The sequence below is a fragment of the Propithecus coquereli genome, unplaced genomic scaffold, assembly GCF_000956105.1.
Source record: "Propithecus coquereli isolate 6110/MARCELLA unplaced genomic scaffold, Pcoq_1.0 Scaffold599, whole genome shotgun sequence".
Classification (NCBI taxonomy): Eukaryota; Metazoa; Chordata; class Mammalia; order Primates; family Indriidae; genus Propithecus; species Propithecus coquereli.
In genome coordinates this window covers 842,030-856,900 of record NW_012151940.1, presented here as the reverse complement: position 1 = coordinate 856,900, position 14,871 = coordinate 842,030, and the positions used below count along the sequence as shown (strand labels likewise).

The following is a 14,871-nucleotide window of genomic DNA, read 5'->3' as shown; positions in this document are numbered from 1 at the left end:
CTACACTGTCCCTGGCACCTAGTATGCAGCAGATGCTCAGTAAGTACTGGCTGAAGTGGCTGCACATCACACAGGAAGCAACGAGACAGAGCTGTGCTTCTTCCAGCTAATGAGAGCCAGGAAAGGTGCGCACACTCTGATACGGAAAGGCTTCTAGGGGGACACACAGGGAAGCTTCACCGGGGCAGTGTGAAACCTTTGCGCCCTTTCGTTTAATTAAAACAATGATCTAACCAAGACAGTTGCTCTAAGCTGGACCGTTATGGCTACACGTGACAGCAACCCAACAAATTACCCTAAGTAAAAACAGAAAAAACCAGGGACAGGGCTTGTTTCAGCCATGGCCGGGTCCAGGTACCTCCACCAGGGTGTGGAGCCCGCCCCGCCTGCCGCTGCTCGTGGTGGCTCCACTCTCAGCTCTCCTCTCCTATAGCTGCAGCCTCACACCACCCCATGCGTGAGAACAAGACACACCTTCCTGCTCCAGCAAACTCCCTGGGACTAGGCCTGCCTGAGGCCTAGATCGCAGGGGCTTCGTCCCTCCAGTGGGCGTGGCCTGGAGGCCTGGGGACTGCAGGGCAAACGTCCCACCCACAGCACTGAGAGCGCAGAGGGTGTGGTTTGTTAGAGGAAATGTGAGTGGCTACTACAGAAGGCGGAACAGATGCTACGAAGCCAAAACACTCATCGCGGTAAACTGGTAAATGTACTTTTTTTGGTGGGGGGCGGGGGGGGGGGGAATCAAACTGTTAACGTAGCTTCCACTGGGACGAGGTACTGGCAGCAGGGGAGGGCTGTACTTTTCACTTTGCGCCATTCTTTAACACTGACATTTTCTAACCCTGTACACGTGCTGTTTTTAATTTCTTAAAATCACAATTGAGTTTTTTCCAAAGAATTTTAGTTCTTAAAAATGACACCTGTATATAAATGTTCTCTCGTTCAGAGTAGGCTCCAACACATGAACAGCGAAATCAGACGTTAATAGTAGCACATCATGTTAGGACCATACAGAACACCACAAATTTAGGCACTTTGTCAAGAAAGAAAAATGCTTAGAAATTAATGAGGTTATCACGTCTTCTGCCACACCCTGCAGGGCCAGAGCTGATTCTCCACATACGCTCAAACGGTCACGTTAAATGGAACTTATGAACCCCCGACACCAGCATTACTCGTTCCTAAATAAGGAAACGAAAACAGGTTTTATTGACCACATAAAACCTGACAGGCGCACGAAAAGTTCTCTTCAGCTGATGAGTGCAATTCAAGTCAAAGATGTTCGAAGTTAACTGCTCAGATTTCCAAGCGACATTATTTTCTGTTCTGCTCTGCCTGCAGAGATTTTGGATTTACACACCCTGGCTTCCTGGTTATATATATATATTTAGGTATCAGAGCTCGCTGCAGGGCTACCACGGCATGTCCTACCTCCATAGCAATGAAAATGGTGTTTGTGGCAGAAGAGTCTGATTCAATTAGCAGTTTTAAAAACTTGTCTGATTAGAATCTGCTATCCTTTTAGTTAACAGAAAGTAAAAAGCACGAACACAGCAGGCCCCCAGTCAGGGCGTGGAACCTCAGTAGAGTCAATGACTCGCCAAGTTTCAATGGGAAAAAGCAACCCGGTCCAGTCCACGTAAGGTGTTTCCACAGTAAACATGAATTTGTCAGTGTCCGACATTGCTAATTAGAAAACCTCTGTCTTCTTATTTGAAGACTGTTAAATAGTGATTCTCATACTGACAATGAGACAGACCATTTCTAGAAGAAACTAGAATGTCATTCGGTGTGTGGTTTCCCGTGCCCACCCCCGCCCGAGCCCGGCAAGGGGCTCCGTGTCCGTGTGTCCCTCTGCAGAGCGCCACGCTGCCCCATCACAGGTCCTCCCTTCTGCTCCCAGCTCGATTGTCTTCCTTGGAAGTCCGAGGTTTCGGATCTCCTTCCTTCTTCTTTTTGCCCTTGTCTTGCTTTGTTTTATTTTTCTCTTTGCTTCCTCCTCCTTTGCCAGGATATACCTGTCCCTCCAGAGTGACATCAGCACACCTGTCTTGACTGACCAAAAAGTCCTTGATCTCCCAGGCGTAGCTCCCATCACGCAGCATGAAGATGGCGCGGTCTGATCCCACGATGAACCTGGACACAGATGCGGTCACAGTTAGCACACGCTAGGAAGGGGCTAACGGGTCAGAGCAAGTCTGTGGCACTTACCAAGAAAAACAGTTCACTGCACATTCTACATGAATGTGGAACAAAACACTGTATTCTCCAAGGCCTAGTAGCTACTGATAGGGAATATCTGAAAACAGTAACTCACTGAACTATTAAACACCCGGCTCAGATCAAAACAGACACAGACGCTGGCTGTTCCTCTGTGGTATAAGGGACGCTCACGTTGAGGAGAACACTGAGAAAGGCTCTCCAGGATACTGCAGAGATAGCACAGGGGCTGCTGGCGGGGAGGGGAGGAGGAGGCTTTCATTCGTATCCGTTTTATATTCTAAAAGTGTCCAGTTAAAGTTTTATGCAGCAAGACTTATGCTGATAAAGGCTGAAAACCACTGCCTTAGAGTGGGTCATGATAAGAGGCCCTTGAAGAGCTCAAGAAGACACTCGGCTACCGGACAGAGATCCTAACCCCAGAGGTTAACAGCAAGCAGCCCAGCTCGTCCACACTCCACAGGTGCCAAGGAGCAAAGAGGAAGAGAATGGGGTCGGGGTGGACCGCTAGGTGGCCAGTGGGCACAAGTCTTCTGTTCCGGAGGGACTACACCACATTGTCACCCTCCCATTTATAATATTCCCAACACTCCACTGAGTGGTACTTCCAAAGCAGTCCACCAAGACCTTTATTTGTTCTCTTTAAACGTCTATTTAACACAGTGACTGCCGCACTAGAAAAAAAAATTTTTCCTTGGGACCACAGTGTTTTATTACGAAAATAGAATAAAAACTTCGAAAACAAAAGGAACTTTTCTAATTTAATGAAAAATTTATTATTGACTTCTATTCATTTAATCCACGTTTTTACAATTAAATTATCAATACTAATTGTAACAATAAGAACATCAATAATTGACATTTTCACGAGCCAACTGCAGGGTTTTGCCCAGGTTTTGCTTCACGAGGCCCCAGATTCAAAACTAGTGTGAGTTAAATACAACTCACACGGCAGTTAATGTGTTAAGCTAATGAAAGCATTCTGCTGGCCTGGACATTATATATACTTCCTCAGCTGAGATATTTGAAGACCCCAAACTTCAAAACTGTTGTCGAAGGGAAAAAAGCAGACTCCTTAACATTGTAGCTCAGGACCATGCTGGGCCGTGAAAACCGGGCCCCTTCCCGTTAAATACGCTGCCTGTTGAAAGTATGGTCCGAACTTCACGTGTGAACACAGCTACACGCAAAAGCATTCTCCACTGAGCAGCAACTTCCAAAGGAAGCAAACTGTCACTAATCTGTCCCTTTGAAAGGCTACGCTATACAACCCTTTATTCATGAATAAAAGCTAAAGATGTAAGGATAAATAGAACTTTAGGATCAAATCAGATAGTAGAAACAAACAAACAAACTTACTGTCTTTGACCAATAATGAATGCTCTCCTTTAAAGGGAAAAAGTTAAATAAATAAATTAAAAGGAGCTACGGCTGGGAAGGCCAGGCCCTGGGCAGGTGCTGGCAGGACGGACGCCCGCCGCAGCCGCAGCCGCAGCCGCAGCCGCAGAGCAGCCCGGCCCAGCTGCCATGTCCTCAGCCGAGTCGGAGCTTTACCTCTGGACGTCGTAGTTGGCATTGAACAGACTGCCCTGCCAGAGGCTTGTGATCTCCTCTGTCTCCTTCTCAGTGGGGCTCCCCGACACGGTGACAAACATCATGAGCGTCTTCCCCTTTTTGGTCATTTTCAGTATGCTCTCAGGCTTGCCCGGGTCTATCTTCGAGAAGTCGACGGGCGCAGGGGGTCTCTTGTGCTCTGGAAGATCTCCTTCTTCTATGTCGTCATCTTTCTGTCGGGGTGGGGAGAGCGTCAGACTCGTCATCAGAAACTCGCTTCTCAACTGTCACGGGCAAAAACGTCTGCACATGGCGTCGCGTGCAGGCACACGACTAAGCTGCAACAGCAAAGGAAAACTCGGGATTTCCTCCTCCACCTGACCTTCAAGCAAAGCCTAAGTTTCAGGCAGTACCTACCGCCCCTCGCGCCAGGTTACCGCACACAGGGCACCACCACGTGACGGGCTTCCGGAGTGTTCCGCTCCCCCAGAACCCACTCGATATGGGGGACTGTAAAGACGGCCGCGCTGCGGCACGGTCACCCGGCGAAACACTTCACAGCAATGCAGAAGAGCAAACACTGATACGCGCGACGAGTCTCAAGTACTGAGTGACAGAGTCAGCCGCAGAATAAGATACACAATTCCATTTATTTAAGAATAGGCAGAACTAGTCTAGGGTGACGGAAACTACAACAGTGGCTGCCTACGGGCGGGCTAGGGGGAGGGACTGAGTGAGAAGGGACAAGAGAACTTGTCCCTAGTGTATGTTTTGACAGGGACGTGCATTACACACGTGGATCCATTTGTCAAAACTCACTGCTCTGTATACCTAAAATCTGCTTCCACGATTCACTAGGAGGACCAAAAAAAGTGCTGATACGCATCCATCCGCCTAAATAATCAGCACTGTACAAACACTTTCAGTTCTAGTTACAGTCTGCTTTCCGCGGTGGCATGAGCTAGCAACGCTGACCCTGTCTTCTGTGACGGCTAGGCTTGAGGCAAGGAGTAAATATTTTGAGGGTGAGAACCAGGTTGCTCACTTTTGAGAAGAAAGTTACAAATATGAAAGGGGGAAGAACGTACCCTGTGGTATCAGGCTGAAATTGGAGGCATCAGGACAAAACTCATGGTTTTTAATAGATTAATAAACAGGTAGAGATAAAACACTTAAAAGAACCTGGGTTCCGGCCGGGCGCGGTGGCTCACGCCTGTAATCCTAGCTCTCTGGGAGGCCGAGGCGGGAGGATCTTGTTTGAGCTCAGGAGTTCGAGACCAGCCTGAGCAAGAGCGAGACCCCGTCTCTACTAAAAAAAAATAGAAAGAAATTATCTGGACAGCAACAAAAATATATATATAGAAAAAATTAGCTGGGCATGGTGGCGCGTGCCTGTAGTCCCAGCTGCTCGGGAGGCTGAGGCAGGAGGATCGCTTGAGCCCGGGAGCTGGAGGTTGCCGTGAGCTGGGCTGACGCCACGGCACTCTAGCCCACGCAACAGAGCAACACTCTGTCTTAAAAAAAAAAAAAATAAGCTGAGTTCCTGGGAAAAAAGGCTAATTAGAGCAAGGAATATAGAGGACGAGCCCAGAAGTATCTTCTTGCATCACAAAGTAAGAAAGTGCTCAAAGAATCGTCAACAGGCTGGGTGTGGTGGCTCACCCTTATAATCCTAGCACTTTGGGAGGCAGGAGGATCATTTGAGGCCAGGAGTTCAAGACCAGCCTGGGTAACATAGAGAGACCCACTTTCCTCAAAAAAATTTAAAAAATAAAAATAATTAGTTGGGTGTGGTGGCATGTGCCTTAAGTCCCAGCTACTCTGGAGGCTGAGGCAGGAGGATCACTTGAGCCCAGGGTTCGAGGCTGTAGCAAGCTATGTTGACACCACTGCACTCAGCCTGGGTGATGGGGTGAGATCCTGTCTTTGAAAAAAAAAGAAAAAAGGAATCATGTAATATGTCAAAATGGCAGAGAAGCCAACTTGAAGTAGCTCTCATGGGCTAAATCTGGAATAATCTGAACATCAAAATAAATAGTAGTAATGATTTATAATCCCCCAAATAATATAAGAGCCATTGAATCCATACTAATATAAACAAATGAATAAATAACTAAGAGTAAAATACCAACCAATAAACAGAATATAGATGGACAGATAGATAAAAAATATTTACAAGAATCACGTTCTAGAACCAAGGAACCAGGTTCCTTGAGGAAAAGGCTAACTTGAGCAACAGAAAGAAATGAAGTACCGATGACGCGTGTGCTACAACACGGCATCGTGCTAAGCGCAAGACGCCAGACCCGAGAGACACACAGACTACGATTCTGTGTAGGAAACGTCCAGAATAAACACATCTGTCGAGACAGAAAGTATATATTGGTGATTAGGGCTGCCGGGGGGTTGGGAGAAAAGGGGGAGGGGTGATCGAGGGTTTCTTTTTGGTGTGATGAAAACATTCTAAAATTGATTGAGATGGTGGCTGCACAACTCACCGAATACACTAAAAACCACAAAATGTGCACTTTAAATGTGTGAACTGCATGTGGCATGTGAGTTATATCTCGGTAAAGCTGTTAACAAAAAACCAACCTAAAATGAACCAAGAAGCCCCTATGTCACACTTACTTGGTTCCCCTGACAAACTCTGAAGGGCCAAGGCTAAGACACCAGTAACAATGTACTGCATGAAAAATATTTTTAATAAAAAGTGAGAAGAGAAAAGTTCCACAGCAGCGTCGGGTCACACAAGCAGCTGTGTGACCCGGGAGAAGGTTCCACACTCCTCGAGGCCTGTTTGCTCATCCACAGAACGAAAAGCAGATCGAAGATCTTTGAGGCCCCAGCAGTGTGACCACACATAACATACCAACTTTCTCAACTCTGTCCCCTCTCACCCGACCTGTTTCTTCCTCACTTTGCGCTGAAAGAGCCGCTGGCAGTGACCTGCAGACGGGGACTCGGCTGTGCGGCCAGATGGATTTGGGTTCCGCTCCAGATGGATTTGGGTTCCGCTCCGGCTCCACCACTGTGTGGCCCCGGGTAAGCTACTTAGCACCTCTGCAAATAGCCTTCCTTACCTGCGGTGGGAGGTGGGGTGACGGTACCCTCCCCTAAGATGTGTCTGGGGACTCAGTGACTCAAAGGCGAGCAGTGCTCAGTCCTGTACGCTGCTATCACGCTGCTCGCTCCTTACGCTCTGTAAGCCGGCCTCGGTCGCCCCACGGAAATTACACTCTCGGAGTCACCAAGGAGCTCCTGCTTGCCAAATTCACAGGCAGTTTCTGTTTTCATTCTGTCCTGCTTCTCCGTAACATCTGCTATGGTCTCGTTAAAACGCTCCAAGACTTCTAGTTGGTTCGATATCCTTTGGTTTTCAAACTGATTTCACTAATGATTACGAAATTAACTCAGCAGGTCACAAGCAGCATTTCTTTTTTAATGAAAATATAATTAAATAATCATAAGTATGGGTAAAAACTGTTCCAAGAAACTTTAATTTTCATTTTATGTCTTTGTGTGTGTTTCAGTTATAGAAAAAAAACAACCGAAAAACAGCACCCTAATGAGCCTGCAGGACGTCATGTTAGGAGAACTGAGCCAGGCACAGAAAGACAAATGCCACATGTTCTCACTCACATATGGGACCTAAAAGAGTTGTGCTCACAGAAGTAGAGAACAGAGCTGTGGTTACCGGGGGCTGGGAAGGGAGGAGCGAGGGGTAGGAGAGGACGGTTAAGAGATACAAATCACAGCTAAGCAGGAGGAGTAAGTTCTAGCTTCTATAGCACTGTAGGGTGACTACAGTTAACAATAATTTATCATATATTTTCAAACAGCTAGAACAGAATTTTAAATGTTCTCAACACAAAGAAATGATAAATGTTTGAGGCGACAGATATGCTAATTATTCTAAATTGGTCATTACACATAGTATATACTTACGTATCAAAATACCACTCTGTACCCCATAAATACAGACAATTATTACGTGTTAATTAAAACACACAAAAAAATAGTACCCTAGATGTAGGTAACTGTTCAGTTCTACTCTTGGTCCCACTGCATTGCTGAGTAATCTAATCTGTCTTTATCATTTTCCCTATGCTGAAAACAGTCCAATTCCTACCCCCAGGCAGGGCTGGAACCTGGGCCACCAAGCCAGGCCCGCCCCTGACCCAGCTCCAGCCCTGCCTCCAGGTCAGTCTTGCATTTTCAACTGGCTTCTTACCTTCCCCATTACAGTCTGTCAAGGTCAACAGCTACAAAGCGGAGACTCCCTTTCTGCAAATCCTTTCCTTCCTTGACAATAACTACGACCTACGGAGTAGCTACTACGAAACACTTCTCAGACACTATCTCCATCCTTCAGAACAATCCTACTTGGTCTTCGATTAACACAGAGGAAGATGAGGCTCAGAGAGGGTAAATATGATAATTTACTCACAGGCTAGAAAAGATAACAAGGAAGTGCAAACCCACATTTCTGGCTCCAAATTCCCCCATCTGCCCCTTCCCACCTCACCTGGTTAGCATAATGTAAAAGGAATAACCACCTTTGGCTATGCTTCTGCACCAACGGGGACTCAGCACAAGCTCCAACACAATGAGAAAGTTCCTACCTTCTTCCCACACGTCTGAGGTGCAGCCTGCCACGAAGCACTGATTCTCACACCACCAGGGGAGGATGGGGGTGTGGATTTGGGGCCTGACCCTGGGGGAGGAAGAACCGCTTGCTACGAAAAAGCAGCCACGGAGACGGAGATGCTCTCCCAGAAAATCACTGCCACAGGGCAAGGGTGCTCACTCTGCCCACTGTCACATCAGCTCGTTTAGTCTGCAGGGCGCCCTGCCCACTGGGATGTTCCCGGCTTTACACATCCCTGAAACGAGCGAACAGCTGGCGAGGGGTGAAGCTAGGTTCGAACTCCGTCCTTCTACTCCACATGCTGTCACCCTCCTGTCCACACAATCAGCCAACTACCAAGTCCTGTTAAGAGCATGGTAGCTCTCACATTTCTCCCTTCTGCTCTACTCCTGCAGCTTGTAGCTTACCCCAGGTCTTCCTCAGCTTTCCTTTGTGCGTCTGTTCACCAGTGTGCCCGGCACTGCAGTGAGATGCTTCAAAGAACAGGCTCTAAAGTCAAGTGACGGAATTTTGAAACTCCGCTGGCTTGCTGTGTGGCCTGGAGCAAGTTATTTAACCTCTCTGTGCCTTAGTGTCATTTAGAAAACAGGGATACGTACCTCCCTCATCGATGGGGTAAAAGGATTAAATGAGATAATGTGTTTTTCTAGGCCTTCAGATTCTGTGCCCTCAAGGCAATGCAGTAACCCAGGGATGCTTAACAGCTGCCAAATGAGAACGGGAAGAGCAAAAAATCCCATCTGTGCTACGATTTCAGCCGTAAAAATTAAGTCTTCATGTGGTAAGGCACTCAAACAAGCGGGCGTGTTTTGAGATAAGGTTATGAACATTCCAGTATGGGATATTTGGGTAATACAACTTTTCATACTCCGCAGGCCGACACACATCCTAAATAAAGTGCGAACCCCGTAGCATTTATGGCCTGGTTCCCACCAATCTTTCCGCTTTCGCTTCTCATTACTTTGCTTCAGACGCAGTCCGTTCCAGCCAACCCAAGTTATCCAGCATAGCTGGTGACTATGGAGTTGTACTAGTCCAGGCTCTTTCCATGTTCTCAGTGAATCCTTGTAACTACTCTGAGGTGGGCACTGCTAACACCTCTACTTCACAGATGAAGAAACTAAGGCACAGAGTTCTTTGCCTGTCCAAATCCACAAGTTTAAGTGGTTTGAACCCAGGCACTGTAACTCCAGGGCCTGGGCAGTCAACCTCCGTGCTCTTCTGCCCAGTTCCCACGCCTCATCCTCAGCTCACGCTGGGAGAGATGCGTTTCTCCCACATTTTCCTTGGCCTACCTAAAACGCCATTTCCTTCCCGAAGCCCTTGAGATTCCCACAGCACCCAGGAATTTCTACTTTGCATTACGGCTTTTTTTTGTTTTTGTTTTTGAGACAGAGTCTCAATCCATTACCCTGGGTAGAGTGCAGTGTTGTCATCACAGCTCACTGCACCCCCAAACTCCCGGGCTCAAGCGATCCCCCTGCCTCAGCCTCCCAAGGAGCTGGGACTACAGGTGCATGCTGCCACACGCAGCTACGTATTAGGGTTATTTTAATTATCTACCGTGCCTAATGGAGTCCTTGTTCATCTCTGCAACACCCTCTTCATCTAGCTCAGGGTCTAAATATTTACAGGGTAGGATTTCTCTTGAGTTGATGTTCTCACTCTTGCACACCAAGGCTTTATTTGCTGGCGTCCAAAAAGAGACAGGGAGATTGCAAGCGAGAGGGAGAATGAATGGGCGAGTTCCCTCTTCACACTCAAATCTCCCCCAATCTTTCCATCAGCTGTTGATAAAACGCATGAAAACACAAGTCTGCTTTCTTCTGGTCAAATGCATCAGGTGGTATTTTAAACTCATGCCTGAGGTCTTTAGCCCCTCCCCACAACACACAGAGATAATTACAAAATAACAAAACATCGGTGTTGTAAGGAGTCTTAGGTCTCATCCAGCAAAACCTCCACATTTTGCAGATAAGGAAACCGAAGCCCAGAAGGGAGACACGACCTGCCCAAGGTTACATCTCTGTTCAAATCAGCCAGGACAGTCTAACCACCTTTGGAAGGGAACAAGGCAGCGCCGAGTTTTTGGTCCAGTGAACTTTCCCTTAAAAGCCGATTACGCACGCCCTGAAATTGCACGCTCTATGGCTTCCAAGTCACAATCCAGAAAACTCGCTCTCGCAGAAGCGTGTCACTGCTCTTTCAAGGAACAGTGTGAGTTCTTAGCCGCTAGCCTTTGCCACTTATCCTCCCTCCCAATAAAACAAATCCATCCGCAAAACTGCGAAATCCCCAGCAGGGACATACACCAAAATGGGAAGTCCGAAATTCTACTGACTTACAAGACACGAGAACGACCGAAGCTGAGACAGCCCTCTGGGAAGGCAACCGTCCGAAACCCGCTCCCCCGCCCGCCCCCCACGACAAAGGGGAGAGGAGGAAACGCTCTTGAGGGCAGCGGCGGCCCCGGGGTCGGCGCAGAGGCGACCCGGGCCCTGGGGGACGGCGGGGCGGAGGTGCTGCCCGTGACAGGAGTGGCCCGCGGGGCGGGGGCAGGAGGAAGAGGACACCGGGACGAGAGGGCTGGGGCGAGGGTCGGCGGGGCGTCAGGGGTCAGAGGGCACTCGGAGGGTCGGCGGGGCGTGGGGGCGTCAGTAAGGACGTGGCGGGGCAGCGAGGTTAGGGGTCAGAGGGCCCGGGACGGGCAGGGTCAGCGGGAGCGGGGTCAGGGACAGAGTAGAGCCGGGGGGCGCGCGGACCTCCCACTGTTCCAGAAGCCGCGCCATGTCCGCGTCATTGTAGTCGCGAATGTCCTTCTTCTTCTTCCGGGGCGGGGGGGCAGCCTCGTCAGGCGTCCCGGCCGGGCCCTCGCCCGCGCACGCCCCGCGCGGCGGCAGCAACAGCAGGTCGGAGGCGCAGAGCAGCAGCAGGGCCGCGCGCGCCCAGACGGAGGCCGCCATCTTCGCCGGGTCCCCGCCACGCCGCCCCCGCCGGCCTCCTGGCCCCGCCCCACGGACGCACGGCCCCGCCCCCGCAGGCGCCGGCTCTCGGGGCCCCGCCCCCCGGCGCTCGCCGGCCTACCGGGCCCCGCCCCGTCTCATTTTCCTTAGGCCCCCACCTCTGGAAGCCCCGCCCCCGCCACCTTGGCCCCGCCCCGCGGTCCGCCCGGGCTGGGTCCGTCCCAGTTTCCGTCTCCGGAACGCACAGGCCGGGTCCTGGCCACCGCCGGGCCCTGCAGGGACCGCCAGCAGCTCCCGCGAGACCTGCTTCTCGCCTGCGAACTGCACCGAAGCGGGGAGCGGCGCGGCCTCCGCCTCGGCGACGCCCACTCGGGGCCCGCGACCGCGGCTGCCTCTGCGACCGGGGAACGTTCGACGCTAACGGAAGTCCGAGACGGGTCGGCTCGGAATTCACTTCAGCCAACTTTCAGTATCGCCGTCGTCGCCAAAACGCCAAAGTTTTTAAGTCACCATTTTTCATTTTTTAAAAATAGCTTCAGTGTTTGATTCCAACCGACACTGGAGGCTCTGACTAATGACCCTTCCCGAGGGGGAATCGCGCTGGTTTGGTTGTTTACTTTAAGATTCCACGAGTTGCTGGGCAGCGATTTCTTCTAATTGCTAATTACATGAGAAGACGTGGTGGCTCCTCAGTCACCTGGTACCCAGCCTCTTTCTTATCCCGTTCCTTTGTAGTGGCCTGTGGCTTCCATCCTCAAGGTCACCGCAAGTTCCAGGATGGCTGCTGGAGCTCCGGCCATTAAGATGACATTCACCCAGAGGAAGGAGGAAGGCCGGCCAAACAGAGCACACCTTTCAAATGGAGTCACCTTCTTTTAAGCAGCCTACTTGAACGTTGTACACAATACTTATGTTTACATCTCACTGGCTGAATGAAGCCTAGCCCTCCAAGGGAGGCTGAGAACTTGTCTCCTAGCTGTGTACACTGTCACCTCAAATAAAATTGGGATTCTGTTATCAAGGGAAAAAAATCAAAGGGAGGCTGAATAAGCAACTAGCTAGCAATGTCTGCCTTCCTTCACTCTTAGGACGAATGCAGTTTAAATTGTCTCCCGCTGTAGTGGTAGTTGGTAGTCTGCACATTCGTGCGTGCATCTCCATGTAAACACCCTATGCTATGACATTTCCTATTGACATTGAACAGCAACAACTCATAAGGTTTTTTTTTCCCCCTGAAATCATAGGGGAAATGTCATGAGCTTTCTCCCTGGAGCACACTGCTCCACCCAGTGGCTTGGAGCCCCATCCTGGTGCAGTCATACTAAAAAACATGCACAGCTGTGGCTGATCATGTGCTCTGTTGGGAGGGGTCACCCTGGTAACTCATTTGCCAGCTTCCAAGTTAAGGGGCAAAAGTGCTGGGATTCTTGGCCACAGTAACTAGTTATAGATTATAAAAGTCATTGAGAGTTTTACAGAAATTGTTGGGATTGTGTAAAAAGTTCCAGGGCTACTGACTTTCATCTAAGCAGGAAATCAATTTAGCATATAATCCACTGATGCGAAAACATCTGGATCGATGGCAGTTTCAACATTTTGATATTTGACACGTATTTTGGTATTTGGAACTTGACTCTGGAGGAATTTATTTACTAAGGACGTACTGTTAATCAAGAATGAGGTGAGGCACTGACGGAAAGATTAAGGTAACAGAAATCCTGCTTTTGGACTAGCAGAGGAGATAGATACACAGTAAACGTCATGCAGATTACGGGCGATCAGGGCCTGAAAGGACGATAATGTCCCTATTTTAAGTAAGAAACCCTCGTTTTGGAGTTACGTGACTGGTCTGAGGCCACGTAGCTGGTGCGGCAGCAAGGCAGGAATGCGAGCCCAGGTGCGCTGGACAACCAGGTCCAGTCTTCCCTGGTGCCTTTCTTCCGTCGTGACACCATCTGGGCTCATCAGCGAGGCACTCGGGATCGTGAAACTGGGAGCCACGTGGAAAACGGACGGAAAAGAGTCTGGAGCCAGGAGCAGTGAGACAGGACAAGAGTCTGAACGGGGTCTGAGGCAGTGCAGTGCAGGGCTGGAGAAGAAAGAAGTGAAAGGACTGTGTGATCGTGGCCTACGTAAAGCCACCAGCCTCTCTTTGCCCTGGGGTTGCTACTAAACCCACCTCTAAGTGGTTTGGCCACTGTGTGTGGTAACATTGAATCTCAGATCTACTTGGTGTCCTAACTCGAGCTCCTGGCACGCATCACCCCACAGCAGAGGACAGTAAAGCAAGACTTTCTGGCACTATTTGGAATCAGGCAGGGGTGATACTCAAGATGCTGAAAAACAGGAATAGCACAATTACCAATTAATCTGAACTGAGGCCTGTGACCCGAAGGGTAGTCCCCGTTACGCCAAACATGAACTCTTTAATGACTAAACCATGGGACGGTATGGGGGGAGGGGTCTGGGGGTGGAGCTGAGGTAGGAATCGGGGAGGCAATGACTATTTACCAATTTTGACTTTTGCCGCTTTTTAGTCTAATGCAAGAACAGAGGCACTGCATACCTTCTGGGTTTTATGTGCCCCAAAATTTACACTCTTTAAAATTTTTAATTACATAGAAAGACATGAATCATTTGCTTTAGTTGTGAAACTTTTGTTGCAACTGGTTGCCTTTTGATTACAATTTCGCATTTTCAGTAGAGAACGTGATGGGCCCACCTGGGGCAGGTGTCTGTTCCTGGTCATCACCACCATTATCTGTGAACAGGAGAGCAGGACTCATAGAGTTAAACATAACCATTAAAACTTGTGTTTGCCAAACACTATGAAAAAAAGCTTAAAGGCAATAAATTAGGAGAAAAACTGCAACATGGTATATACGAAGATAGCTTACAAATCGGAAATAAAAAGATGAACACCTCAGTGAAAAATGGGACTGGCTATAAACAAGTATAAATACAGAATAAATATAAATAGAATAAATATTAATGGCAAATTCATCTATGACAAAAAAAAAGATCATAATCTTGCTAGGTATCTAAAAAATGCAAACTCAAACAAGGTATCATTGTTTACCTATCAGCTGGTCTTGGATAAAAATAAAGACAGCACATCCTTGGCAAGGCTGAAGAAACAAGCCTTCTCATTCACTTCCGTAGAGTTTTTCTGCATGAAAATTAGGTGAAATATATCAAAACCCCCCCAAATGTGTACAATCTGATTTGCGATTCTACTTCCAAGTACTGATTCTGAGGAAATAGACAATGAAAATAATAGAAATGATGATAATATTGAGCCCTTAGGATGTGGCAGGCACTCTTCCAAATGTTTCACATGTGTTTCTTCATTTACCCACTGTAACAATCCTACCAACACTCTCCATGAGAGGGGAAGACAGGAACCATCCGTTTCAAAAATAGCAGACTGTAAAATCTACATTTACAGATTGCAAGATACAGTCCACTCACACAATGGAAAGC

General features: G+C 48.7%; 1 protein-coding gene across 1 annotated transcript; it reads right to left on the bottom strand.

Annotated features, from left to right (window-relative positions):
* Positions 1 to 850: 850 nt before the first annotated feature.
* MESDC2 (mesoderm development candidate 2) lies at positions 851 to 11,415 on the bottom strand. Its single transcript, XM_012659098.1, has 3 exons — positions 11,188 to 11,415; positions 3,775 to 4,007; positions 851 to 2,136 (listed from the first exon to the last, which is right to left on the bottom strand). Exons 1-3 carry the CDS (start codon positions 11,386 to 11,388, stop codon positions 1,878 to 1,880), a joined length of 693 nt encoding a protein of 230 aa, XP_012514552.1. The 5' UTR covers positions 11,389 to 11,415; the 3' UTR covers positions 851 to 1,877.
* Positions 11,416 to 14,871: the final 3,456 nt, after the last annotated feature.